This window comes from Podarcis melisellensis (assembly GCF_964234715.1).
Source record: "Podarcis melisellensis genome assembly, chromosome: 2".
Taxonomy (NCBI): Eukaryota; Metazoa; Chordata; class Lepidosauria; order Squamata; family Lacertidae; genus Podarcis; species Podarcis melisellensis.
This window is the reverse complement of record NC_138529.1, coordinates 87,403,458-87,429,305: the sequence shown is the minus strand read 5'-3', so window position 1 is coordinate 87,429,305 and position 25,848 is coordinate 87,403,458. Positions and strand designations below refer to the sequence as shown.

The following is a 25,848-nucleotide window of genomic DNA, read 5'->3' as shown; positions in this document are numbered from 1 at the left end:
TCTTCTGTAGCATGCAGTAGAAAAATGTTAAGTAGGTATGTGTGTTTGTATGCATAGTTTGATGGAGCTTCACTATGGCCTGTATGTAAAAATAAGTCCCTGTGCTGCCTAAAACACTTCAGTTCAGTTTTGACATAGCAGTGAAGTTGTAATGCAAATATAAGCATGTCAGAAGGGTTGTTGACATACACATATTTTTAGACTTCGAAAGTCATTTCAGTATTTGGAGCAGAAACCCTTGACCGGCTAGTTTACTTCACGTGCAGGAAGCAGTAGTGATGAATTGAGGTGGGGGGGTGCATAAGCCTGAGGCATATTTCCGTTCTAATCTCACATGGCAGCGTGTAGAGCGAGAGAAACATCTGAAACATCCAAGACTTAGTACTCTCTACTGACCGAAAGGATTGCATACCGAACTGTGAAGATCAGGGCTGGCACAACCCATTTTGCCGCCTGAGGCAGAACAGGAAATCTACCCCCATCACTTACCTCCACTGTTGCAGTATGCCTCTGAATGACAGTTGCTGAGCATCGCAGGTTCAGAGAGTGCTGTTTTGCTCAGGTCCAGCAGGGCTCTTCTTATGTTCTTAAGTAGGCATCTTAAATTCTGGTACATTACGTTTTCTCACATATCTGTTCAAATACCCTTTAGGAGTTGCCATCCTAACATTCTGCGGTTGTTAGGCTTTACTGTAGAAAGTGGATTTCACTGCCTGATATACCCTTACATGCCTAATGGATCGTTGATGGACAGACTACAGTGTCAGGTAAACAATCAGTTTGCATGCTGTGTCACAGTTCTACAAAAATACTGTGTTAAAAGCTGACATACTCTAATGTACTATACCAGGAATAGGCAACATGGTGCCCGCCAGATGTTGCTGGACAACAACTCCCATGATCCCCGGCAGCTGGTCTTGCCAACTGGGGCTGATAGGAGTTGCGGATTTCAGCAACTGGAGGGCACCATATGGCTATCCTGTATGATGCTAATGTTGCCCTGGCTGCACAGATGAGAGGAAAGGCACTTTGGCCACAGTCACTGGCCATTTATTCTGACTCTCACCATTTTACAAACAGCTGCTTCCCTGTTCCTTTTAGAAAGAAGACAGCTGCAGTGGCCAGTCAGTTTCCAATCACTGTAGCTATAGAGATGAAGGCAAGAACAAGAACACCATAGCCCCAGCTGCTAGCCCAAGGAGGCTGGATTGTCTCCTTTTCAGCAATAAAATAATTTATTTATTTATTATTTAGGTGTATACCCCGCCCATCTGGCTACATTTTCACAGCCACTCTAGGCAGCTCCCAACAGAATATTAAAAACACAATAAAACATCAAAAATTAAAAACTTCCCTAAAGAGGGCTGCCTTCAGATGTCTTCTAAAAGTCAGTTGTTTATTTCCTTGACATCTGATAGGAGGGCGTTCCACAGGGTGGGTGCCACTACCGAGAAGGCCCTCTACCTGGTTCCCTGTGACCTCACTTTTTGCAGGGAGGCCAGAAGGCCCTTGGCGCTAGACCTCAGTGTCTGGGCTGAACGATGGGGGTGGAGACGCTCCTTCAGGTATACTGGGCCGAGGCCGTTTAGGGCTTTAAAGGTCAGCACCAACACTTTGAATTGTGCTCAGAAACGTACTGGGAGCCAATGTAGGTCTTTATTTTTAGGACTTTAAATTAAGTTTCCTTTAAATGTAATTATATGCGTATATATATATATATATTGCTCAGAACTTTTGAGATGGAGTGGGACTATTGAATCAATGAATGATATTAAACTAAGTAGACATGCTGACCCACATTCTTTTTGGAACACATACATACCATACATTTAAAGCACATTTTTTCTCCCCCCCCCCACCAAAGCATCCTGGGAACTGTAGTTTGTTAAGGGTTCGAGGAATTATAATTTGGTGAGGGAGTAAACTGCAGTTCCCAGGATTCTTTTGTGTGTGTAGCTGTGTGCTTTCAGTGTCTGATTTGTAGGCATCTCTTGGCATTGGTCCATCTAGCTCAGTGTTGTCCACACGGACTGGCAGCAGCTGTCCAGGGTTTCAGGCAGGGGACATTCCCAGCCCCACCTAGAGATGTTGGGGATTGAACTTGGGGATTGAACTTGGGACCTTCGGCGTGTAAAGCAGACGCTCTGCTGCTAGACTATGGGCCTTTCCCAAAGGTCACTGAGTAATTGGTAGTGTAGGGGCAGAAACAAGTTCAAACATTTGCCTGCGTCAGGTATTGAAAAGGTTGCACATACTTTTCACGTAGGGAAAATTTTTACTGCCACAAGGTGAGTCAGGGCAGGATTTGTCTGTCAGCTTCTGCTTGTGGTTTAAGAAACTAAAGAAGTGTATGACTAGTTCTCTGGACTTGTGATTTGTGAAGAGTAGCAGCTCCCACCTGAGCCAACATTTTTTGAAAACTGGGGGTGGGTGAGGTTAAAAAAGCAGGAAGTAGCATGAAATCTACTGATTAAAGAGGGGGAAATACCATAAGGACTGGCCAATCCTAGGATGTGCTCAGCATAGTTCTCTTGATGCCCAGTTACGGAATCTGTGCAGTTTTGGAGTTTGAAATCTGTTCTGCTCAGATAATAAATCCAAAAGTAGCAGTAGTGTAATGACTTTTATTAGGTATTGTACTGCTGTTACCTTTAGACTTATTCCCCTAATGAACCAACAACCAGACAAGTCCATGTCTGTATTTTAAAAGAGAGAAACCATTCCCTCCAGTCCTGTGAATTGTTTGATTCCTGCGTTAAACTAGCATGAGATTTAATTGTCTACCTATCAGAAAATTTGGGCCAGCAGACAGCTTGGTTACTCCTACAGAGAAAGGTGCGTTGATGGTCACAAAATCTCTACCCTTCTGTTGCAGGGTGCTTCTGAACCATTAACATGGGAGAAACGCATCAAAATTTCTTTGGGACTTGTTCAAGCTGTTCGGCACTTGCATCACTTAGGAATTATTCATGGAAATGTGAAAAGGTGGGGAGCTGACTTTAAAACACTGTTCTCTTCTTTACGCCATCAAAACATATATTTCAATAAGCTGGTGAACATTTTCAGTTGGTTAAAGATTTTGTTGCAAGGCAAGAATAGAAATTGGTTCCATTTCAGTTCATTATTGGTTTCAGATAGATAAGCATATATAATTGCAGACTATTTGTGCAATGATGGACATGCCTACAGCGTCTCTTGCTTTGTACTACAATTTTAATTCAGCTGTATTGAAGAGCAATAAGCTTGAAATGTGTTTGTGATAGGATTAGATATATTTGTTCACTTACTGGAACTTTCTGTTTTCTAATTCTTTGAAATACTTCTTTCTTTTGCTAGGACTGGAAATCAGAATTAGAACAGATTTATCACCAAGTAGTATACTTATTGTAAATGAAAAGTACATGTTTCCCTCATTTGGCTGGCTGAGGGCGCGTTTTGCAAGGCAGAATCAGCAGGCAGCGAGGAAGTGGGAGGATTCCTTTGCCACTGGCTGATTAAACCCTTGCTGGTTTTAGCCCATTTCCATCCCAGTCAAAAGAAAGCCCCGCTCAGGGGGCAAGGACTATAGGACACTTATACAGGGAAGAATTAATGGTTGCCAGAAGAGTAACATTCATTTCTTCTGCCCACCAATTATTGCTACAAATGTTCAACTAGATTCACATTTTCTTAGGATCCAGGTTTTGCAAAAATCTTCTGTTTGGAGTGATATATTATTTGCCCTAGCGACGCGGGTGGCACTGTAGTCTAAACCACTGAGCCTCTTAGGCTTGCCGATCAGAAGGTTGGGGTGAGCTCCCGTTGTTTGGTCTCAGCTCCTGCCAACCTAGCAGTTCAAAAGCATACTAGTGCAAATAAATAAATAGGTACCGCTCCAGCAGGAAGGTAAATGACGTTTCCGTGTGCTGCTCTGGTTTTGGCGTTCCATTGCACCAGAAGCGGCTTAGTCATGCTGGCCACATGACCTGGAAAAACTGTCTGCGGACAAACGCCAGCTCCCTCGGCCTATAGAGCGAGATGAGTCGTCTGCGACTGGACTTAACTGTCAGGGGTCCTTTACCTTTACCTTTTTATTATTTGCCCTACAATTAATAGGAAAATAGGTGCAGTATTAGCACTTTGTCAGGACACTCTTATTAATTAAAAGGATACTTAAATTAGTTTGCATTATCCCAGGCTACGTTATCATGTTCAGATGTGGATGACTACTATTTCTTGTAGCTCAGTAGTCTTCAGAACTGAGACCCATGTTTGCTTGTTTATTAAGTTTCATTTATATGCTTTACTCAAGGCAAATATTGCAATACACTTCGATTTTATTTTATTTTATAAACTTTATTAAAACTTAAAAAAATAATTTCCAAACACAGTCTTCCAAGGCAAATATATGTATAGATGTTAAGTCTTGTGGATGCCATACCGGTGACCGCATGCAAGATGGAGACCCAAATTTAGTCCAAGCATTCTAGTGAGTGGGGGGCATTTCTTTATTGTCTTACTAGATATTTGTAGCGCTGTTTCTGTATCCCAACATAAGTATTGCTGTGGCACTAGTTGAAAACCAATGTTGTAACTGACGTTTTACTTGCACTTCTTATCTTGCTCGCACAGTTCCAATGTCTTATTGGATGAAAACTTTGCACCACAACTTGGACATTCTGGTCTCAGGTTGCAGCCTGCAGAGAAAAAATCTGAGCGCTCTGTGATGAAAACCAAAGTCTTGCAAGCTTCTCTCGCTTACTTCCCGGAGGATTTTGTCAGGCACGGGCAGCTAACGGAAAAAGTGGACATATTTGGTTGTGGAATAGTAAGTTGCCCACCTGTTGTGTGCAATGCTATATATGATCCTCACCTCAAGAGTTTGGCAAGTTTTCATGGAAGTGAATTTCTTATATTGCTTTCTCCAAATGAGTTAGCATAGTGTCAATTTATTTTAAAATCAGACTCTGGGTCTGGAAAATTATAGGTCATAGATCAGTGATAGGACACTCTTTGCAGGCAAAAAGCCAGATTCTATTCTAGACATCGCTAGTGAAAAATTTTTTGGCTGATGGCTCTCGCCCTGACCTAGACACTGTGATCCACGCGACTGTCACCTCCAGACTGGATTATTGTAACTCACTCTATGTGGGGCTGCCCTTGAGACTGACCCAGAAACTCCAGCGGGTGCAGAATGCCACGGTGAGACTCCTTACGGGGTCCTCGCTGCGAGGTGCTATGCCAGTTGCACTGGCTCCCGGTGGAGTACAGGATCAGGTTTAAGGTGCTGGTTTTAACCTTTAAAGCCCTATACAGGCCTAGGACCCTCGTACCTATGGGACCGCCTCTCCTGATATGCCCCACAGAGGAACTTACGGTCTTCAAACAAAAACATCTTGGAGGTCCCAGGCCACAGAGAGGTTAGGCTGGCCTCAACCAGAGCCAGTGTTTTTTTGGCTGTGGCTCCAAACTGGTGGAACACTCTGTCACAAGAGACTAGGACCCTGTGGGACTTGACATCTTTCCGCAGGGCCTGCAAGACAGAGCTGTTCCACCAGGCCTTTGGCCAGGGCACAGCCTGACTCCCTCCTTTGGCAATCTTCACAGAATTCTAGCCCAATGGTTGCCATTAATTTGATTTGAATTAATTTTATAATGAAATGATTTTAGAATGTTGTATTATTTTATTGTTGTTAGCTGCCCTGAGCCCGGCTTCGGCTGGGGAGTGCGGGATATAAATAAAAATTTATTATTAGTAAAGAGCTCTGCCTCAGAGGTAGGATGGAAGCTGTGAGTCAGAGTAGATAATGCTGAGCCAGACTAATTGGAATACTTACACTGAGTGGTGTAACCAACACCAGTGGTTTGCAACCTTTTTGGTATGGCAACCCACAAGTCCAAATTTAATTGATATAGTGACCCCTTGATTCATTATTGCATGAATTCTAGACCTTAGGTCTCAGCAGCCATCAGTCGCATGCATTTTAAATGCAAATTAACCAATTTTATAACTTAAGACATCCAATAGGAAAGTGTTCTTAGCTATGAGCACAAGCATTTTGGGCCTGAGTCATATGAACACCTTCAATTGGTGTGAAAACAGACTAAAAGTGCTGGAGGCAATGCTTGGTGAGGTCAGGAAAAGGGCTAAGTAAGACTTGCCAATGTTTCAGAGGTAGGATTTCAGTGTTCTTAGTGGCTCCGACTGTCAGAAGAATACATTAGGCAATATTAAACATCCACCTGAAAATTGGCATCCTTTATCCACAGATTTCAATTTCTCTGAACACTGAATTTATTTGTTTACTTCAGTTCAGAAGTTGTGCAATATACACATCCCTGAATATAGTAATTGCTTGTAATGACTGTTTGGTTAATGGACATCTCGTTTGAGCACAGAGAATGAATACTGATATTCCTTTGATCTTAAGGAATAATCCATTCTAAAAAGGGAAAGTATGTAATTATAAAAACAATGTTTTCAAGGTTTTAGGAGAGATACTGACTGGCATGAAGGCCATGGATGAAGGAAGGCATCCTTTTTACCTGGTAAGTTAAGTAAGTGTGTGTGTGTGTGTGCGTGTTGGTGCTTGAGGCAGGATCATTCCCGATAGAAGATCTTCAACCTGGTCCAAAGAATACAATCCTTATGCCGAAATATGTTTTCCCATGCAGATCAGTTCTGCAGTATATGCCATATCTTCTCTTTTTAAAATTATTTATTATTTATTTAACTTATATACCATCCTATACCCAGAGGTCTCAGGGCGGTTTCACAGAACAAAATCAAAATAGATAATCGAAATAAAAACAACAACCCAATACCCCACCACCACACACCTACTGCTAGCGATGGGACCACCACATCCAAAATCCTAGTACTGCCTTTACAACCCATAGACAGCTGAATGCCGAACTGGATCTGATTGAATATGTTTTTTCAAGTATACATATACTTAGCAAAGTAAACAAAAAAAAAATATTATTATTACATGCTGCATAAATACAGGGCCGTCTTAAGCATATCCACCGCTGTGTTGCAAAGATCCCTCCGCGCCCCCCCCCCCGTTTCCCAGAGTTGTCAACTTTTTTTAAGGGGGGACCCCAAAGTTGTAGGAAAGGTTCCCCAGAGTTGTTGACCTTTTTTTAAGGGAGGTGAAACCATGCCTACACATTATCTCTAACAAGCCCTTAGAACAAAATGAAATGAAAAAGCAGAAGAAAATCTAATGAAGTCCTCAATTCCAAAGCAAGACTCATTCAAAACTCAGCAGTTCTTCTAATTCATCCTCATGATTCAAATCACCACATATCAAAAAGTTAAAGCAATCACCAGTTTGTTGTTCTTTAAATAAATTGATAAAGACACAGAGAATGAAATTCCTGGCCAATTTGGGCTTAAGTACAAAGCTGATGTTTTCAGATATTGTGGGGGGTGGGTGTAAAACTGTGACATCCTGAACCTAAAAAGGACCCAAAACTTGGGTCACAAAGGCTGCAGCCCTAACTGCACTTACCTGAGACTAAGCCCTGCTGAATCTAAAGGACTTTTTGTTGGCGTTTGTTTGTTTCTAACCACTAACTGCATGGAGAGCATGCTCTTGAGTTCATCCTTACCTCTGAACTGAGTCCTAATGGTCGTGCGCCCCCCCCCAGCTTTCCCCTCCCACACCCTAAATCTGAATGAATCCCTCCTCCACCTTTTTCCTCAACGGAAGAGATGATGTTCTCGGTGCCCTTCTGCCTCCCTGTCCTCCTCGCCCCCTGCGCTAGGCAGCTCAAGGCTCGCTTGCCGGGCAGCCTTCTTCACCAGTACCGCTACTGTTGGGGGCAGACAGGAGGGAGACGGGCGCTATGTAGCTTTGTGTGCTGCCTCCGCTGCCTCCTCTCCCAGGCAGGAAGCGAGAGAGCATGGCTAGCCGTAGGAAGAGCCGACGTTACCCAGCAGTGGCGTAGCGTGGGGGTGCAGGGGGGGCCAGCCGCATCGGGCACAACATCTGGGGGGGGGGCGCTCGCACTCGCAGCTCTCTGCCCCTACCTGAAATCCACGGGTTAGGGGGCGCAAATTACTTGCCTTGCCCCGGGTGCTGACAACCCACGCTACGCCACTGCTACCCAGCATTCCCTCGCAGCCGTTCCCGGTCAGTCCCGGACTCCCGCTGCTGGGCGCCCCGATGGGCGGGCACCATGGTGCAGGGCGCCACTAACCCTAATGGGTAAGATGGCCTTGCATAAATATTTTAAGAGTTTGTTTCCCGCAATAACCAAAAGTACTTGAACTGGGGGGGAAATCAGTTTGGAACCCTCCCCCCAGTAAAACACACATAGGACTCATCCAAACTTCTGCTTGTTCTGCCACTTTCCCTGGGAAAACCTGATATTTACTTCTGAATCATAGCACACATTAATCAGCTTTTCTGCAGATTGATGTTTGCTCTGATTCAGTGCTAAAGAGTGGGTTTTCCCCAGGCAAGCAATGGGGCAAACAGAAAACTTCTTGGACCCATGCTTTCTAGGCACAGGACAAGCGAAAGTGTGGACAAACCCTTAGAGAGCAATCCTATGTCTCTGGAACTAATCTGTAGTAGTTTTTAAGTTCTGAAATATGAACGCTGTCCTCTGCTTCATAGTGTAATTTTGAGGCAGTCGTCTGAATGAGCCAGCCAGCTTAATATTGTTCTCATACAAAAGGAGCTAAGCACACTGCATTTCTCCTTCTCATTTTCTTCCATAGAAAGACGTCTTCCTTGATGAAATCCAGGTGGCAAAGGAACTATCCAGTTCTAAGGAGAAAACCTTTGAAAGACGTGCTGCCACAGAAATATGTCACAAATATCAAGACAAGCATGCATGTCACTTACCAGAAATGACTGCTGTTTGGTTGGCCACTGCTTCCTGTGTTTGCCTGCGGAAAAAAAATGCTAACATGGCAGAAGTAAGCGTACTTCTCTTTCCGCTTCCTGCTACAAGAGCAAAGCTTTGCCCTGCATTCTTATAGCTTTGCAGCCGAGTAGTGCAGGTCTGTGTCTCTGCTATTGTCCGGCATCTGGCTATTATTTGGGGTAGGGGAGCTAGTTTGTGCAAAATCAGCACAGAGAACAGATTCTTGATTTATTGGACGCCACGAGTACACACACTGGTCTTAGCTGCAAAGAGTGACAGGAAGATATCTATCCCCAGACTTGAGGGACATTTGTTTGTTTATACCCTGCTCCTTAATAAAAAGATTCATGGGATGGCTTATAGAATAATGAAAATATCTGTTGCGATAAAGCCAAGAAACACGGCAACAGATAAAACACTAAAGATTTATTTGATCAGAAGGGAAACCAGAGTCTGCAAACACAGACCTTTTCTTCACTTTTTATGCATTTACCACAGTAAGCACCATGGTGCTACGCAAACAGTGGCTTAGATCATTCTAGAAAAGGTGGATGTAAGATTGTCCCTGTTTTTTTTTTCCATATGGTGGGCAGACCTTACATTTATAAAGGATTGAGGCCAACAGATGTAGGGCAGTGGGCCACCACCCTCACAGCAGTAGATACAGGCTGCCTTGCTGGTGATGAGGTGACAGCATAACACTCCAAACTTGATGCTAGAATGCCAGTCCTCATAATATGTCTATACAGTGGTACCTCGGGTTAAGTACTTAATTCGTTCCGGAGGTCTGTTCTTAACCTGAAACTGTTCTAAACCTGAGGTACCACTTTAGCTAATGGGGCCTCCCGCTGCCGCCGCACGATTTCTGTTCTCATCTTGAAGCAAAGTTCTTAACCCAAGATACTATTTCTGGGTTAGTGGAGCGTATGTAACCTGAAGCGTATGTAACCTGAAGCGTATGTAACCTGAGGTACCACTGTAAACCATATCCCTCTTCATGAATGGGTGGGGGTGGGGATGAGGGATCACACATGGAGCGGGTTGAGATTTCAACCCCTTGGCCTCACTTCTGACCTTCTGCTCCTACGCCTCTGATCTTTGTGTTTGTCTGGACATCTGCAAAGGGTCACCTACACACATGCAATTGGAGGCATTTCACACAAATGGGGCTCCTGTGTGTTGGTGGGCATCCCTTACTATACGGTGGATGTACGCTGGCAATGAGGCCAGCAGGACAGGCAGTGTCATGGGTAGAGCCAGCAGGCAAAGTCCCACCCCTTTCATTTTCTTAGTACAGTACTTACTTCCCCTTCCTGTTTACTTAAGAGTGTGTGTCCCTAAGTGTTGACGGAAGCAGTTGCATTCTTTCAGTGAGGAAAATCTGAATGAGCTGTTTTAACGTTGCTGTTAAAAAAACAGGTGCATGAAATAATCGAAATGGCAGATCATCAAATACAGTGTCAGAAAATGCCCGAGTGGAGCAGATACCATGGACTCTCCATGAATACTCCAGAAGAAAACGATGAGTCAGCCAGCCCCCTTCATTTTGGTTTCTCAGATGAAGCGAATCCCGGGTCTTTGAACTGTGGAGATTTGTTGCCACCTTTGATGAGCGCCATGTCTCCTGAAACATACTCTGGGCAGATATTACGGGTCCCTTGTGAGTCAGATGAATCAAGTAACTTTTCGTGGGACCCTACAGATGCTGCTGCTGCCTGCCAGCCACCGAGCAACAACTCTCAATATCTAGAAAATGTTTCTCCCACAAAGCCTCTGGCAAATGATTCAGAATATAGCAGTGTCGTCTCAACAAAAAATATGGACTCTAATAAGGAGCCACTAGAAATAACTGGTTCTTTAAATAAAACGACTCCATCAAATACAAGTACGGAAAGCTCTGGTGCTGCCTGTTCTTCACAAGGTAACAAGGTAACTTTTAAATATTCTTTGAGGAAAATTAGGAACATTTATGAAGTATATAATAACAGTAATACAAATAATATTATTTCATCAGTTTGCATGGCAAGATGATCCCTGCCCTGAAACCCTCACAGTCTAAAATTGGCCACAGGGCAGACAAGAGAAAGGTGAGAGAAGTGGATGAAGGGTAAACAGGGAAGGAATATGCAGCTGTTTCAGATCCTTAGGCTTACAGTATTTCATTAAGGCTTGGGAACTAGATAGTTGTGTCAAAGGCTTTATGGAAAAAGTGGGTTTATAGGAAGGATTTGAAAGAGTAAGAGAAGTGGTATCATGCAAGGGTTGTATGATAGTTCCAAGCACATGAGGCAGCAAGTTCTATTAAAACAAAAATAGGCAACTTCAGAATTATACTGTGACCTGGACTGTTGGAGCTAAATTATGTGACATGTAATTAACACCATTTTGGTATCATGTCCGTGTGCTGCGCTGGTGCCGGTTCGCCAGAGCAGCTTCGTCACGCTGGCCACGTGACCCCGAAGTGCCCCCGGCCTCTAGAGTGAGATGGGCGCACAACCCTAGAGTCGGACACGACTGGCCCGTACGGGCAGGGGTACCTTTACCTTTACCTTTTAGGATGTGGTAGATGGGTTTCATGTTCTCATCATACTTCGCTTATTCCGCAATAGTTTCAATTTTGTAGTGGCCCTCAGATTTTTTTAAAAAATGAATCAACTCTTGGAGGGAAATGGATTCCTTAGCAGTAGTCTCTCCTGCTGTATAGCATAAAATCCCTGGGATAGATCATCCAGGGATTGGGCAATGGCGTCATGAGTATGCCAATGACATCCAGCTCTCTCTCCTTTACATTAGATCCAAGGGGTGAGGGTCTGAAAAAGTGCCTGGAATTAGTAATGGACAAGAGGCTGTAAACAACATCTGGAGGGCCACAGGTTAGCCCCTCCTAAGTATAAGCAACTTTTCAGCAATTCCTTCATGTTAACTTAAAGAAAAGCAACATTCTATAGTTTATTCAAAATAACTTTTACCCCAATAATTAGTGATTGTACACATTATTTGTAATGTTACTAAATTACATTGCTTGTTTGTACTTTCTTTCAGCAGGGGTGAAAGAAATAAAAATCAACGATAAAAAGAAAAAGATGATGGAACGATTTTTATTGTATGAAGAAAATAAGATAAATACTTGTGAACTCTTTGAAGATTTGATGTAACTAAATCATCATCCATGCAGTTTGCAGAAGATTAAACTTTATTGGCAGTAGAAACAAAAGCACAATGCATTTTTTGAAGTTACATTGGGTACCTATACAAGATATAGGATAGGATGGGGAGAGCATTAACTTGAGGTGATTAGTGTCAAGAAGATTATATTCACAGCTTTATGGCTGTGATTGCAATGTATTTTGGTAGACACAGCTCTTTTGAAACCAAAGGCTGCAGCCAAAGTGAAACACAGAACATTGTATAAACTGAATTTTATGGTACATTTATAGTGCTTGCCTGCACTACGAATAAAATGCTTTGGGGGGGGGGGGTCTTCTCTTGCTCATGGTTTTATCATTGTCTTTTTATTTTACACAAACCTCCTCTGACATGGCAAGAGAATTCTTCTTTACAACATGAAGACTATGCTATGGTCAGAATGCTATTTGTATTTAGATTTTATTTATTCATTTCTTACATGTATATCCAATTACTCAAGACAGCACACATGCTTCTTCCCCTATCTTTTATCATCACATCTCTGCAAGTTAGGTTACATTGAGGGATGATGACTGGCTCAAAGTCACCTCAGTGAACTTCATAGACAAGGAGGTTTGAACATAGGTTACCCTAGTGTGATGCAATATACAGAACTGATGTCGTGCTTTGCATCCAAGCAGACAAAACTGGTCAGAGTTCTGATTGCTCTAAATTTAAAATGCATCTATAGCAGCTAAAATAAGACACATTTTGCAGGACTGCCTAGTTTGTACATTTCTTAGAAATATAATTCAGAATACAGTAACTCACACTAACAATGCAGTCCTATGCATGCTTATTCAGAAGTAAGTTCCACTGAGTTCAATAGGACATATTACCAGGTAAACCAATAGGACATAATACCAGGTATTAATAGTGTAGCCCAGATTTGACAAAATCCTGTGAATGAGACATATTTCAATACTATAGAGATTTAAGCAGTCCTAAATCCAAGATTACTCTAGCTGATAGACTTGGTACTTCTGTTTCATGTAGCAACAACCGTTTGCTTCTTCAGCAAAACTGCATTTACCTCCTAATGGTAGGTGGTTCAAAGGGATGGGTGTATAGACAATATAAATGCTGTATTGGTGATTTGGGGGTTTAAGTTTGCTAGTAAGCTAATGGTATTATTATAAAACTATTTATTCACTGACAGTGTTTAGCTTTTGAAGCTATTAATGAATATATTGGAAATATTTTGTAGCATATTTTGTATTTTATGTATTTTCAGAACTTTGATTTTTTTTTTAACTAAGTTTTGAAGCTTATTTGCATCTATCGTGTTCTTTTTGGCATTAATAATTTTGCTTGCTGGAGTTTTGGGGGGAAGGGGCAAGTCTTGCAGTGCAATCTTAAGACTTGTGTACTGAAAAATAAGTGTCATTAAGTTCAGTGGGCCTTACATCTAAGTAAATTTGTATAAGCTTGTGGTCTGAAGCATCCAAAGAGATGACAGAAATAGATTATTATGCAGTTCCATGGCTTTATTGAATAGCTATATTTCCCCCCTTTAAGCTCCATAACTTATCATTGCAACATACTTTTCAGGTTCATTGCTCCAAATGCTTAAAACGAATTATACATTTGAAATAAATTATTGAAAAAGGCCGTTTTGTGAATGTGGTCCTTTTAATGGTCTATGGTGTTCTGTCTCCATATAAATTATTTCTCTAGTTATATGTGCCACTGTTTATGGTACTGAACAGAAATTTGTTTTGTTTATAATAGCCTGCTCTACATCTATCGGGACCCCTAGCCGGTTGCAGCACACAATCCCATAAAGTACAATACAGTACACAGTAAAACTCAACAATAACATTTCAAAAACCATCTTCACAACATTTCAAGCGATTAAAAAGGTCAGAATTCCGCAATGCTGGTAAATCAAGTGTGGGCCATATATAGCTATCACTGAAGTGCCTTACATTTTCATACTCCACACTGGAGGGCCCTAGCAAGACGGTTCAATTATCTGAGTGTCTCTGCAGATGGGGTTGCTTGGATCCCAATTGTTTGCTCTCAGCACGTGCCTAGGGCCCCAGTGGTCATCTCCAGTTGCATAGAAATTTCTGAATACCACAACCGGCCACAATTCCCCACGGAATTGGGCGTTTTGGAGAGGACGGCCTCTCTCTGCGGGGTCTTCGCCAGCCGCCGACAAGAACGGAGCCTGCGTCCGCCGCGGCCCCCTTCACGCCCAACCTTAACCAACTGCCGAACAGGTTGCGCAAGCGCGCTTCTTCCCCTCCGCCAAGCTCGCTTCCTCTTCCCGTTCTGCTGCCCTTCGCTTCTGTCACGCGGACCCCTGCTCCCGGCCACGCGCCCGCCCCCTGACCCTCCTCTCACCCAATCAGAAGGCGAGCCTGTCCAACAGCTTTCCCCCCTCCCCGCTTCTCCCGGCGTTCGGTTGCCGCCCCTAAGCTTTGTGAAGAACAGGGCGGCTGCGAGCCAGAGGAGGCGCGCGCGGTACTGTACTGAGCGACGAGAGTGGGGCCCTGGGCGGAGGCGGGGGGGGGGAGAGGGAGACGCCGCGCGGCCTTGTAACTGCCAACCGCCCTAGTTTGAAAAGTGGAAGCCGCGCGTGGGGCAATGTTCCCCCAAGGGGGGGGGGGTGGGCTGACGCGGGGAGGAAAAGAAGGCGGCTTCGTCTCCGAAGGGGCGGGCCCCCCCGGTGAAGGCAGCCAATGGCTGTCGGCGCTTGGCAAGGAGGGAGGCCGCTTGCAGCCCCTGAGGAAATCTCTTCCTGGCCTCTCTTCTCCTTCCAGGAGTTAGGCGGGCTGTGGCTCCGCGGTCAACTGCTCCGCCCGCCCCGCATTCCTGCTTCCCACTCAAGGCAGGCTGGGAGCTCCGGCCTCTTCCTCCTTTATGGGTGTTGAAGGAGGGAGGATAGAAAGAGGCGCCCTGGCGAGTTGCTGGTGACATGGGTGGATCAGGGCCTTGATAAGCACAGGTACCTGAGTTCTGTGGGCACTAGCCTGGGTGCACTTGAGAAACTCTGTGGTGGAAGTCGGGGAGCATAGCTGTCTGTTCTCCAGTCTTTGCATACACATGCATAAGTTTATACTTTAAATGGACATGTTTCTAATGCCTTGCTGTTCTCACACGTTACAGAAATGTGCAGTCTCTCTGCGGCGCAAGCTTGGGCAGCGTGTATGTGTTAAAACTCTGGCTTTTCTCTCTTTTCGTGCTCAGGTAATCCAGCCTCAATGCAGCCAAACAGGAGGCGTAAAATAGAGTGGGACAGCTTGTCTGTTGGATCGCCCGCCAAATATAGCAGACTCGCCAAAGAAGCGCCATCACAGCCTTCCCCTAGCAGTAGGTCTGCTATATCCATTGAGACGGCTACATTCAGGAAAGCTCCAGAGTCTTATAAAGCATTCTCGAGAACTTCGTTCGCCGCAGCAGATTCTTCCTCTGATGAGACTGAAACGAATGATGGAATTGACAGCATTCTTGGAGAGAGCCCAGACCGCTCTCTTTCCAATAAACTGTTCCTTGTGAAACGTCCCGCCTGTGACATGTCGGAGGAAAATGTGACATCTTCGCCTCGAGAATCCTTGAAACAAAAGGTAGATAAGTGATGACAAATATTGGAACATCAGGCGGGGTCGAGGGGAATTGCATTTGTTTATAATGTACTTGTGTGTGTTTGTTTTTATAGTTTTTATCATGGATAAAATCCTACCTTGGGAGTTTTTGTTGAAGGGTAGCATAGAAATTGTATGAATATTTATGAATATTTAAATAAACTGCCAACCTAGCAGTTCGAAAGCACCCTTGGGTGCAAGTAGATAAATAGGGACCGCTTTCTAGTGGGAAGGTAAACGGCGTTTCCGTGTGCAGCTCTGGCTCACCAGAGCAGCGATGTCACGCTGGCCACGTGACCCGGAAGTGTCTTCGGACAGCGCTGGCCCCTGGCCTCTTAAGTGAGATGGGTGCACAACCCCAGAGTCTGGCAAGACTGGCCCGTACGGGCAGGGGTACCTTTACCTTTACCTTTTAGCATAGAAATTGTATGAATATTTATGAATATTTAAATAAAATGTATTCAGGTTGCAATTCTTTGTCCCTTGGGAAGTGTCTTAGAGGGAGCCGTATATACCAGAGCTTCTCCAGTGCTAGAACTTATGTCTGATTCCAGTGCCACAGAAGCCTCTATAACTCTGGCCCTATTGTAGTTGTTGGGCCAAATGGGACATGTTTAAGCTGTTTGTGGGCATGTTAGGGGAGGACTGTGAAATACTTTGAGTCTTTGGATTTACAGTCTTCTCAGCAGCTTTGAGGTGCCTCCAAACTGGAGAGAGAGATATTCCCACATGGGGCCTGGTGTAAGTCTGTCCTGTACTGTTTCCAATGAGAAATCTAGCCAATGCGAATCAGTAGCAGTGTGGATCTAGCAGTGCTTTAAATATGATGGTTAAAACACATTTTTCTCTCTCTGCCCCTTAGGATTGCAGCCTTAGTGGAGCATCCTTGGTAGCTTTTCATACTTTTTGAGGATAGTCAGGTTTTCAGAAATTTGTTAATTTATGTCCAATTGCTTAGGACTAATTTGCCCTAACCAAAATCCCCCTTTTTTTTTGCAAACTATTGTATGATTCTTTTAGGCTGGCCTTTTTAACCTACAATATGAAGATATTTCTATGAAATGGATACTAGGTATGTTGTATGAAGTTTACACTGTTATTTACTGTTTAGATTAAACAAGATGGCTGCAGTGAGACAGGGCCAAGCCTCACACCAAGCACAGAAAGAAAAGGTGCTTCAAAGGAAGCAGGTGCTGAATGTGGCAGGAGGAGGATGAAAGACCAGGACCAAGGATCTCGACTAATATACCGCAAAGCTCTGCTTGCTATACTTGGGGGACCACTGCGACCTAGAAGGGAGGTGGCACCTCCAAATGGAACCTTGGAAGAAAGCGTTCCTAAAAAAGTGGCATCTGAATCAGCTGGCCACCTGAGACGTCCCTCAACAGCATCAAAACTTGGAGAGCAGCAACCTGGAAAAGAGTCAAACTGTCTGAAAACCATAGAAAAAGAGCACATTAATATTTCTATCAGGCAGGATAGAAAAGAGTCTCATGGGTCAGATGGCAGCTCAAGACGTGTATCTGTAGTTTCAAGTTCAGAAAGAGAAAAAGACTTTAAACAGGAGTCCACCTTTCAGAAAGCTGCTGCAGAAGATGAACATAATATCTCTAGGCATTGTGGAAAAGAGGCTTCCAGGTCAAAGAGTAGCTTGAGGCATATTCGTGCATTATCAAGATCTGAAGATGAACCAGAAGTTGAACAGGACTCTGTCTTCCAGAAAGCTGCTGCAAAAGAAGAAAAGAAAACCTCTAGGCATAGTGGGAAAGTGGCTTCCAAACCAGGTGGCAGCTCAAGGCACATTCATCCATTAACAAGATTTGAAGATGAACCGGAAGTTAAGCAGGAGTCGACCTTTCAGAAAGTTGCTGCAAAAGAAGAAAACAGTATTTCTAGGCATAGTGGAAAAGAGGCTTCTAGACCAGCGGGCAGCTCAAGGTATACATTATCAAGGTCTGCATTATCAAGATCTGAAGATGAACCAGAACTGGAAAAGGAGCCAAAAGACACCAACATTTCTGTTGGACGGAGTAAAAAAAAGGATTGCAGAGAGCATTGCAGATCAGATGGTAAATTTAAAAGCACATCTCACCTTTTACTGGTTGAAGGAGAACAAAAATATAAGCAAGAGTCCGCCAAACAGCAGAGTCAAACTGATGATGAAAATGCCTGTGCCAGTCCATCTAAAAAGGAGTATGGGAGACCAGGAAACCAGCTGAGAAGTGTGTCTGAAGTGTCCAGGTATGAAGGTGAAGAACTGTTCAAGCAAGGTTGCAGCAGTGAGAAAACTACGACAAAATACAACACTACCTTCACAAAGCAGAAAACTGTGCCAAAAGAAAAATATGTTTGCCCCAGTTCATCTGATGCACATTGTGTTACTGCTGCAAAGGAGTTTGTGAATTTCCAGAGGACAGTTATTGTGGAATCTTCTCCAAAACCTGTGTTTGTGGATGACCACAGTTCAGAAGTAAATGAGAAGGTGAGGCATTTTGTTGTGGAATAAGGTTTTCAAAATGAAACCGTAGCTAAATGTTCCTGAAATGTAATTGATTTCACACAAATGAAGAGCCAGCACTGAAAAGTAAACACATTCCCAAAAGTTTGAGAAATCCTTAAGATAGCTTCAAGGATTCACCCTTGAGCTAGTAGGAAAAGAATGTAGTTTAAGGAAACTTAAACTAAACTTAAATTTAAATTACTAAAAGGTGCTATTTAAACACAGAATCCTTCCAAATGGTTGTAGAAATGTTTAGTAGCGGTTTTCAGAGGTGCAGGATGTAAGACAAAATAGTAGTTACAAATACAACCTTTGTTGTTTGTATGATTCAGGATTAAGAGATAGTTTTCTGAATTCCATTAACTTAGAAGTTGCCATGTAGCAATGTACAAAACTGATTTCATCCTTTTTATGATGTCATGTGGCCTTTTCTGGATGACACTCATAATGATAAATTGTGTCCCATATAGCATTGCTGATCAATACAGAAGTCTTCAGTGATCCTAAAATTTTACTTACCTTTTGTGGTCGACTACCAAATATCCGAAATAAAGTGGTGTTTGCTCTCTGTGAATAACAAACTGCAAGACTAACATGCTTTTATTTCAATGTGCATTTTCAACCATTTGTCTGAATGGCATGTTACAATTCTTAAGCATTTTTCACATATTGTTGCCTTAAATTATATTTATAAATCCCTCATATCTTCCTTTACTTTTGTTATAAACCAGTATAGGCATGGCAGGCCTAACAGATTAGCTGGAGAGCCATGTCTATTTTTCTTATAAAAACAAAATCTGCATACCTCTTGTATTTTTGTCGTCTTCCCCTGTGACCTGGTCATCTTCCCTTGGATATAATTTAAACTAATCAGATGCAAGATAACCAAGCCGAATTGATTTTCTCATTTTATTTCATGACTTGCAGTTAATGGGGAAAGAAAGAGAGTCCTCAGCTGAAAGTGATTGGTCTGACATGGAGGATGCAGAACCACCTAGTACTTTCTCCCAGGAGGATTCTATCCCAAACCACAGTACGCCAAAAACAGTGGAGACTTCACAGTTGGCAACAGAGTTGGTGATGTATCCTCCTCATTTGTACAATCGCAGAATGAGTGACTATACAAAGTATTGGACAAGCTGCAGCAAGCCAGCGGATTGTTCTTCTTTTTCATGTTCTTCTGAAGATACCTCATATGCCACCCATCTTTGTGATGTTTCATTAGATACCTCATATGATAGCCCATCAACTACACCAAGGGATAAGGAACCTTGTATGCGTGTTAGGCCCCGGTCACTGGGTTCTCCACTGGTCAATGAAGAGAAAAGCAGACGACGGAGTAAAGAAGTAGCATCAAGTGTTCCTATTTTCTCCACATCTCGCAAGTCAGAGTCTTTTGTCAATCAATGTGTAAACCAGGATTTGCCTGATGACCTGCCTAAATATTTAAAAGAAGGGTTTATTGATACCCACTGCCATTTGGATATGTTATATACAAAGACAGCTTTCAGGGGCACTTTTTCTAAGTTTCGAAAGACTTACAGTAGCAGCTTTCCTGAAGAATTTCAGGGATGTATAGCTGACTTTTGTGATCCTCGTACATTGAACAGCTACTTATGGGAAGATTTATTGAAGGAAGACATGGTTTGGGGGGCATTTGGCTGTCATCCTCACTTTGCACGTTATTACACAGACCTTCATGAAAGAAGTATCTTACAGGCAATGAGGCACCCCAAAGCTATTGCCTTTGGAGAAATGGGGCTGGATTACTCTTACAAATGTAGCACTGAGGTCCCAACGCAACATAAGGTAAAGGAGAGTGCTGTTACTTTTTGTGCTCAGTGTCTCTTAAGATTTGTGAAGAAACAAGTCATTCACTTTGTAAGATGTCATTGGTCTGTAAAGTTGTGAAGCAGTTGTTCAAAAAACCCACTAAGTTGAGATGGTAGTAGCTTTCTTTTGGAAAAAAAAACCTTTCCAGTCCATTGCTTGGAGTATGTTGCAATCCACAGAATAACAGGATTGGTTGCTAAATCATTTTTGTAGTGCTGGTTAAATGTATTAATGTGCAGTGTTGACCTAGAACACAGGGGTGATACGTAGCTCAAATATTTCTAAGCATCTCTGTTATCTAATCACTCGTAATAGGCTTTGGTTTGAATACATTAGCAAAAGAGACATATCCCATATTTTGGAATTTCAGCAGCATGTGATTTCTACATCCAAAAGTAGTATTGCAGTGGTGCATGGTAGCAAACAACCTACTAGCAGAAATGTTTGGTCAAAAGCTCAGGTAAGTGGTCAGAGCAGGAAGAATGAAAGAAAAATGCATCATCGTGTGTAATATTAGTTGGCTGCAAAAGAACAATTCTCAGCAAAATGTGTTCGTAAAACTTGCTATAGCACAGAACTATACATTGGATGGCTTGGATCCAGAGTTACTGGTTTCCCCCCCTTGCAACCTCCTAGGGCTCTTTTGAAGAGTCCCTAAGTTCTCTTGAGCAGCTGCTCAGTGTCTAGGGAGCTGCAGGAAGGAAGAGGAACTGGTAAAAATTACCTTCATTTCCTACAACAGCTGTTGCATGAGTGGAAATCTATTGAACATGTCAGTATCTACAATTTGATCTGTTTATCCAATGTTAAATTATTCATATTACTTTCAGTTTTGTATGTGGTGTTTCCTAATTGCAACAGCATCATGTACAATACTGAAACTGAAGCTCAGCCAGTCTACTCCTTTAATGCCTTTTAAAATGAAATAAATGAAAATGTGCTCCTGGACAGTTTTCTCTCTCTTATGTCCCCCCCCCCTCCCTAACAAAATTGACTGTGTGGTAAAAGTAGTAAGATTATAAATGGTAGTGGTGGAGTGAGGTACTAGATTGTTTTCTGCACATCTTACATTTTTGTTCTCGGGGCAGTTCTAATAGCATTTGAAGATATACTCCTTTCTTGCTTGCTTCAGGTATTTGAAAGGCAACTGAATCTTGCTGTTTCCTTAAGGAAACCATTGGTAATTCACTGCAGAGATGCTGATGATGACTTGTTGGAAATCATGAAAAAATGTGTACCCAAAGACTACAAGATACACAGGTAATTGTATTAAATAATTTTAAGTCTACCCATTCTTGACTTTAAAAAGAAGCTGAAGGCCAGAGGTCCTAAAATTCTGTGTGGCTGTGATTCCCTGGTTATGACTTACAAAGACCTATAGGGCTTAGGTACAAGCTATCTGAAAGAATGTACGTATTCCCTCGCAGGAGCCCGCCTGGGTTCTGAGATCCTTGGGGGAGGCCCTTCTCCTGGTCCTGCCACCCTCAGGCATGCTTAGTGGGGATGCAGGAGAGGCCTTCTCAGTGGCTGCTCCCAGACTTTGGAACTTCCACCCTAAAGAAGTTAGGCTGGCTCCCTCATTGTCTTTTCTACTGGCAAGTGAATACTTTCTTGTTTGAACATGCTTTGGGGAACTGGCTGCTTTTAATTTGGGGGCTGGTGCCATGCAGTTTGTGTTGTGATTGTATGTTTTTAATAGACATCTCAAAAAGATATGTGTTGTGTGTTTAATGGTTTTTAATTATTGTTCCCACCCACCCCAGCATTTTTAGCTGTTCTTATTTTATCTGTAAGCTGCCATGATTTCCTGTCAGGGAAAAAGGCGGTGTATACATAAACAAAATCTCCCTTTCTATTTAAAAAAGTTACCATTTAATTTTTCAGACCAGCATTCTAAAATCATAAGTGAAAATTAAGACATAACTTGAATGCTTCGAAGGTCTCTATTTCATTGAAATTAGATTCTGTAATTCCTTGAATATAGTATTAAAATTATAATCTGCAGCTTCCACAACCAATTTTAGCTGAAGTGTGGCTTTTATTCCAAGAATAAATTAACAACATAGCAGCCACCATTCTGTGTCCAGCTTGCTGTGTGGTCTTTAGCATGGCCAGCATTACTGTTTGCCTGTTGCTGGTTGGCCATCATATGTTGCAGAATGACCATTGTTTTCTCTCTATCTTAGGCATTGCTTTACTGGCAGATACAGTGCCATAGAACCATTGTTGGACTACTTTCCAAATCTTACTGTTGGATTCACAGCATTGCTGACATATCCATCTGCTACAGAGGCTAGAGAGTCAGTTCAGAAAATCCCTTTAAGTAGAATAGTTGTAGAAACAGATGCGCCATATTTCCTTCCTAGGCAGGTAAGGTATTTTGTTTTATTTGGGGTTGTTTGCAATCCTCTGTCCCTTTATTGTGTGCTGATTGATACTTCATTAAAATAATGTCCTTTCTTGTTTTAGGGTGTAGTATGAAAGAAAAGGTTAATGGTTTAGGGTGAAGCAGGCCCTTCATATGGTGCAATGCAGTGGGGGGTTTTATCACTCCTTCCTGTTGAAAGTCATGGCCCAGGAAGAGAAGGGAAAATATCAAAAGTCAATCACTGCCCACACAGGTGGGGTCATCAGGAAAGGTTTGGGGTCTTGGACCATGGTCTCCACTTCCTCAAGGAAGCAAGAGATAGGCTGCACCTCACAATGGTTGGCAAGAATGTGTTTGCTAAGAATCTCACAAACCTGATCAGAAGAGCTTAAAGTAAATCCTGAGGGGGAGGGAGATACTATTACAGATGACGGAAACACCTGGTACTGGGGATAGTAGCTTCATAGATGTGCAGGAAACTGAGGTGGGCAGGAAACTACAAGAAAGAAGCAGCTGCAGGAGGTCTGACGTGCCATCTGGACTTTAAGAAGGCTGATTTCAAAAGGCTAAAGGAGCTACTGAGGGATAGCTCAGTTGGTAGACCATGAGACTCTTAATCTCAGGATCATGGATTTGAGCCCCACGTTGGGCAAAATATTCCTGCACAGCAGGGAGTTGAACTGGATGATCCTTGTGGTCTCAATTTTACCATTCTATTATTCTGTTGGGTGAGATCCCATAGTCAGAAATACTCAAAGATAAGGGAGTTGAAGATGGATGGGAGTTTGTTAAATGTGAAATATTGAAGGCACAAGTGCAGGCAATAACCTTATCTCCTAAAACTCTGCTTCTGCTTTTTCCAGGTTCCCAAAACTGTATGCCAGTATTCACATCCAGGAGTAGCTCTTCACACCGTTAAAGAGATTGCTCGGCTCAAAGAAGTGTCATTGCCTGCCATGTTAGGCATTCTAAGACAAAACACAAAAAGAATATATGACTTGTAGGGAAGCACAAGGGAGTGTAGAAAAGAGTTGATGAGGAAATACTTTTTATGTAAATATAAATTTGGAACTTGCACATTAATGTTGACCAGCTTGGATATTGTGACTTCTAGAAACAAGGAAAATATTATAATAAGTGCTTAATTGAACCACAGTCCTTTAAAGTTCACACCTTTTCCTGCTGCTTCCCCTCCCCTCTGCTATTTGTTCCCTTCCTTTTAAGGTGCCTTAGTGTTGATTTTATTCATAAGAGTGGCTTTCTTTTTTAATTTTAAATTATCTTGAGCAGACAAAAAATTGTCAGCATATTGATTTTTTAAATTTTTATTTGCTTTTTTTTAATGTATCTGAAGGAGATTATAACTGAGCATTTTTAGAAGGCCAGTCTCCAATAGAAAGGAGAAAGCCAGGTATGCCTTAGTACAGGGTAGTCAATATGGTGCTCTCCAAACGTTGGACTCCAGCTTTCATTAACTCCAGCCCCACCATGGCCAGTGACCAGGAATGATGGGCAGTGGACCCTGATGGCTACCTCTGGTAAGGCGAGGCTTAGCCTTAATAAAGAAAGTGCTCCTAAATTGTCTTTGCCTTGTCTGATTATTTCTCTTAAAGTAGCAGTCCATGTAACTGCAATACTATATATTCTTAGTTAAAAACCTTCTATTTGGTATAGCATGAATATACTCAAAGAAGTAATGACATACATTACCAGTATATGATAGTAATCCCTCCATATGCATTGGCACAAAGGATCATCTCTAAGGATGTCTATAAACTATATGGCAAGAGCTGAATTTGCATAAAACTCAGAAATACTGAAAGGGCTGTGAAATAATCTCTAGATCTAATTTCTAATCTGGTGTCATCTGCATGTTGTTGGACCACCACTCCCATGCTGGCTGGGACTGATGGGAGCTGGAGTCCCAACAGCATCGGGAGAGCCTTAGGGTGAGGAAGGCTACTCTAGATACACTGTGTTCTCCAGAAACCGAAGCACACACAAAGTAATTAAACAAAGCAAGGGAGTGAAATAGGCTTCCAATATTATTTTGTGGGAAACCATTATTTGTTTTTGTTTTAATTAGGCAGTTTTAACCTCTGCAGTGGGTTCTTTTTTAATAAAGAAAAATGATTCCATGTTTCTATATTCTATTATGTATTATTTGGACTTTAAAAAGATTACTTGTAAATAAACATATTTTTATATAAATATTCATACATGTTGTATACATGACTCTTGGGCAAGAAATTAAAGTATTGCAACCAATAACATGGAAAGCAAACATTGTTGTTCTCTGCCCTTCCTTTGCCTTCAGTTCAGCAGTGTCTTCATGTTATATGGAAAGGTCCTTCTGTATATACTTCTATTTGTTTTATTAAAAGTGTTTCCTAATACTTGTGAAAATAGCATTCTAAGTAACTTTTTCCTTCTGCACACGTGTGTGAGGTGTATGTATGTATGTTTATATGCAGGAATAACAATAAAACCATGGTCTCCCTTTCCAGTCATAAGACAGCTCTCACTTTTCTATCTTTAAAACACCATCACCAGCTGTTTGACATCTTGAAACTCTCAACTCCCAATTTGGCTTACTATAAACACATGAATGATTTGGCTCTCTGGTTGGAGGCACTAAGCTTCTGAAAATCAGTTGTTGGAGACCACAGGAGAAGAGAGTATTCTTGTGATAGGGCTCTGCTTGTGGGTTTTCCACAGGCATCTGGTTGGCTACTGTGAGAACAGGATGCTGGACTACATGGGCCACTGGCCTGACCCAGCATGCTCTTATGTCCTGGCAAAGAGGAACTTGACCCACTTTGCTCCTCCCCAGGCTTTTTAGGGCAGTGCAGAATGCTAGCAGTGTGGTGTTCTAACCCAGAAAGATAGTTAAGGTCTCTCCTCAATCACTGCCGTGCAGTACTGACCTAAAAAGCCATGGCTGCAATCTTCTTAGGAGCTAGCATGTCGGCATGGGACATAGTATAGTTTAGCATGATATGCTACTGTGGCTCAGTTGCCTTGAAGTAGAATTTAGGAGTCCCTTGACCTGCTTTTTTTAAATGCATGCAACATAGCAAAAAAATGTCATTCTTTGCAGAGTTATGCCTGCGATCCAGATCATAGCTAATAAAGAGGAAGCCTCATCCTTTTTTGTGGTAGCAACTGTATTCCCTAGTGTCAACACAGTTCTTCCTTTGATGAAAGAATGTGTTACTTGCTTCGCTGTTATATAGTTCCTTAAATTTAATTCCACACTGTTTTAGAAACTGATAAATAAGCACAAGCTCAGATATTCTTTTCTCCTGCAACAAATGCATGAGGTAACCAGTAGTATCCAGCTAAATTCATTCTAGTCTCCTAGCTCTTTCCCCTGATTACAATCTTTCCGCTAACCCTCTTATTGGCATATTTTATTTTATTTCTTTACAAAGCTCTGTAGCTTTGCCAACACAGAATATTCCAATAAGTTGCCAGATACGCTTTTAACATTCTGTAATAAAGGCATT

At 42.4% G+C, this 25,848-nt stretch overlaps 2 protein-coding genes across 11 annotated transcripts in view; both read left to right on the top strand.

Annotated features, from left to right (window-relative positions):
* Positions 1 to 12,076, top strand: part of IRAK2 (interleukin 1 receptor associated kinase 2) — a 33,521-nt gene extending 21,445 nt beyond the window's left edge. For 2 of the 8 annotated variants that reach the window (XM_081901889.1, XM_081901882.1), the window contains 7 exons: positions 653 to 767; positions 2,876 to 2,985; positions 4,612 to 4,807; positions 6,466 to 6,528; positions 8,714 to 8,914; positions 10,282 to 10,783; positions 11,905 to 12,076. In XM_081901889.1, the coding sequence (XP_081758015.1) occupies positions 653 to 767; positions 2,876 to 2,985; positions 4,612 to 4,807; positions 6,466 to 6,528; positions 8,714 to 8,914; positions 10,282 to 10,783; positions 11,905 to 12,017 (1,300 nt within the window). In that variant the 3' untranslated portion in view covers positions 12,018 to 12,076. Of the gene's footprint in view, positions 1 to 652; positions 768 to 2,875; positions 2,986 to 4,611; positions 4,808 to 6,465; positions 6,529 to 8,713; positions 8,915 to 10,281; positions 10,792 to 10,889; positions 10,950 to 11,655; positions 11,876 to 11,904 lie in introns of those variants that run through there. The other 6 variants (XM_081901885.1, XM_081901884.1, XM_081901883.1 and 3 more) reach the window with 6 other exon arrangements.
* Positions 12,077 to 14,411: 2,335 nt separating this feature from the next.
* TATDN2 (TatD DNase domain containing 2) lies at positions 14,412 to 24,852 on the top strand. 3 transcript variants are annotated; one of them, XM_081901486.1, is made up of 7 exons: positions 14,412 to 14,517; positions 15,244 to 15,620; positions 16,750 to 18,120; positions 19,066 to 19,947; positions 21,104 to 21,231; positions 22,158 to 22,341; positions 23,203 to 24,852. In XM_081901486.1, the coding sequence occupies exons 2-7, from the start codon at positions 15,258 to 15,260 to the stop codon at positions 23,341 to 23,343; spliced, it is 3,069 nt and encodes a 1,022-aa protein (XP_081757612.1). In that variant the 5' UTR covers positions 14,412 to 14,517; positions 15,244 to 15,257; the 3' UTR covers positions 23,344 to 24,852. The 3 variants fall into 3 exon arrangements, with proteins under 3 accessions (XP_081757612.1, XP_081757614.1, XP_081757613.1); XM_081901487.1 differs by lacking the exon at positions 14,412 to 14,517 and adding an exon at positions 14,619 to 15,001; XM_081901488.1 differs by lacking the exons at positions 16,750 to 18,120; positions 19,066 to 19,947.
* The last annotated feature ends 996 nt before the right edge of the window (positions 24,853 to 25,848 follow it).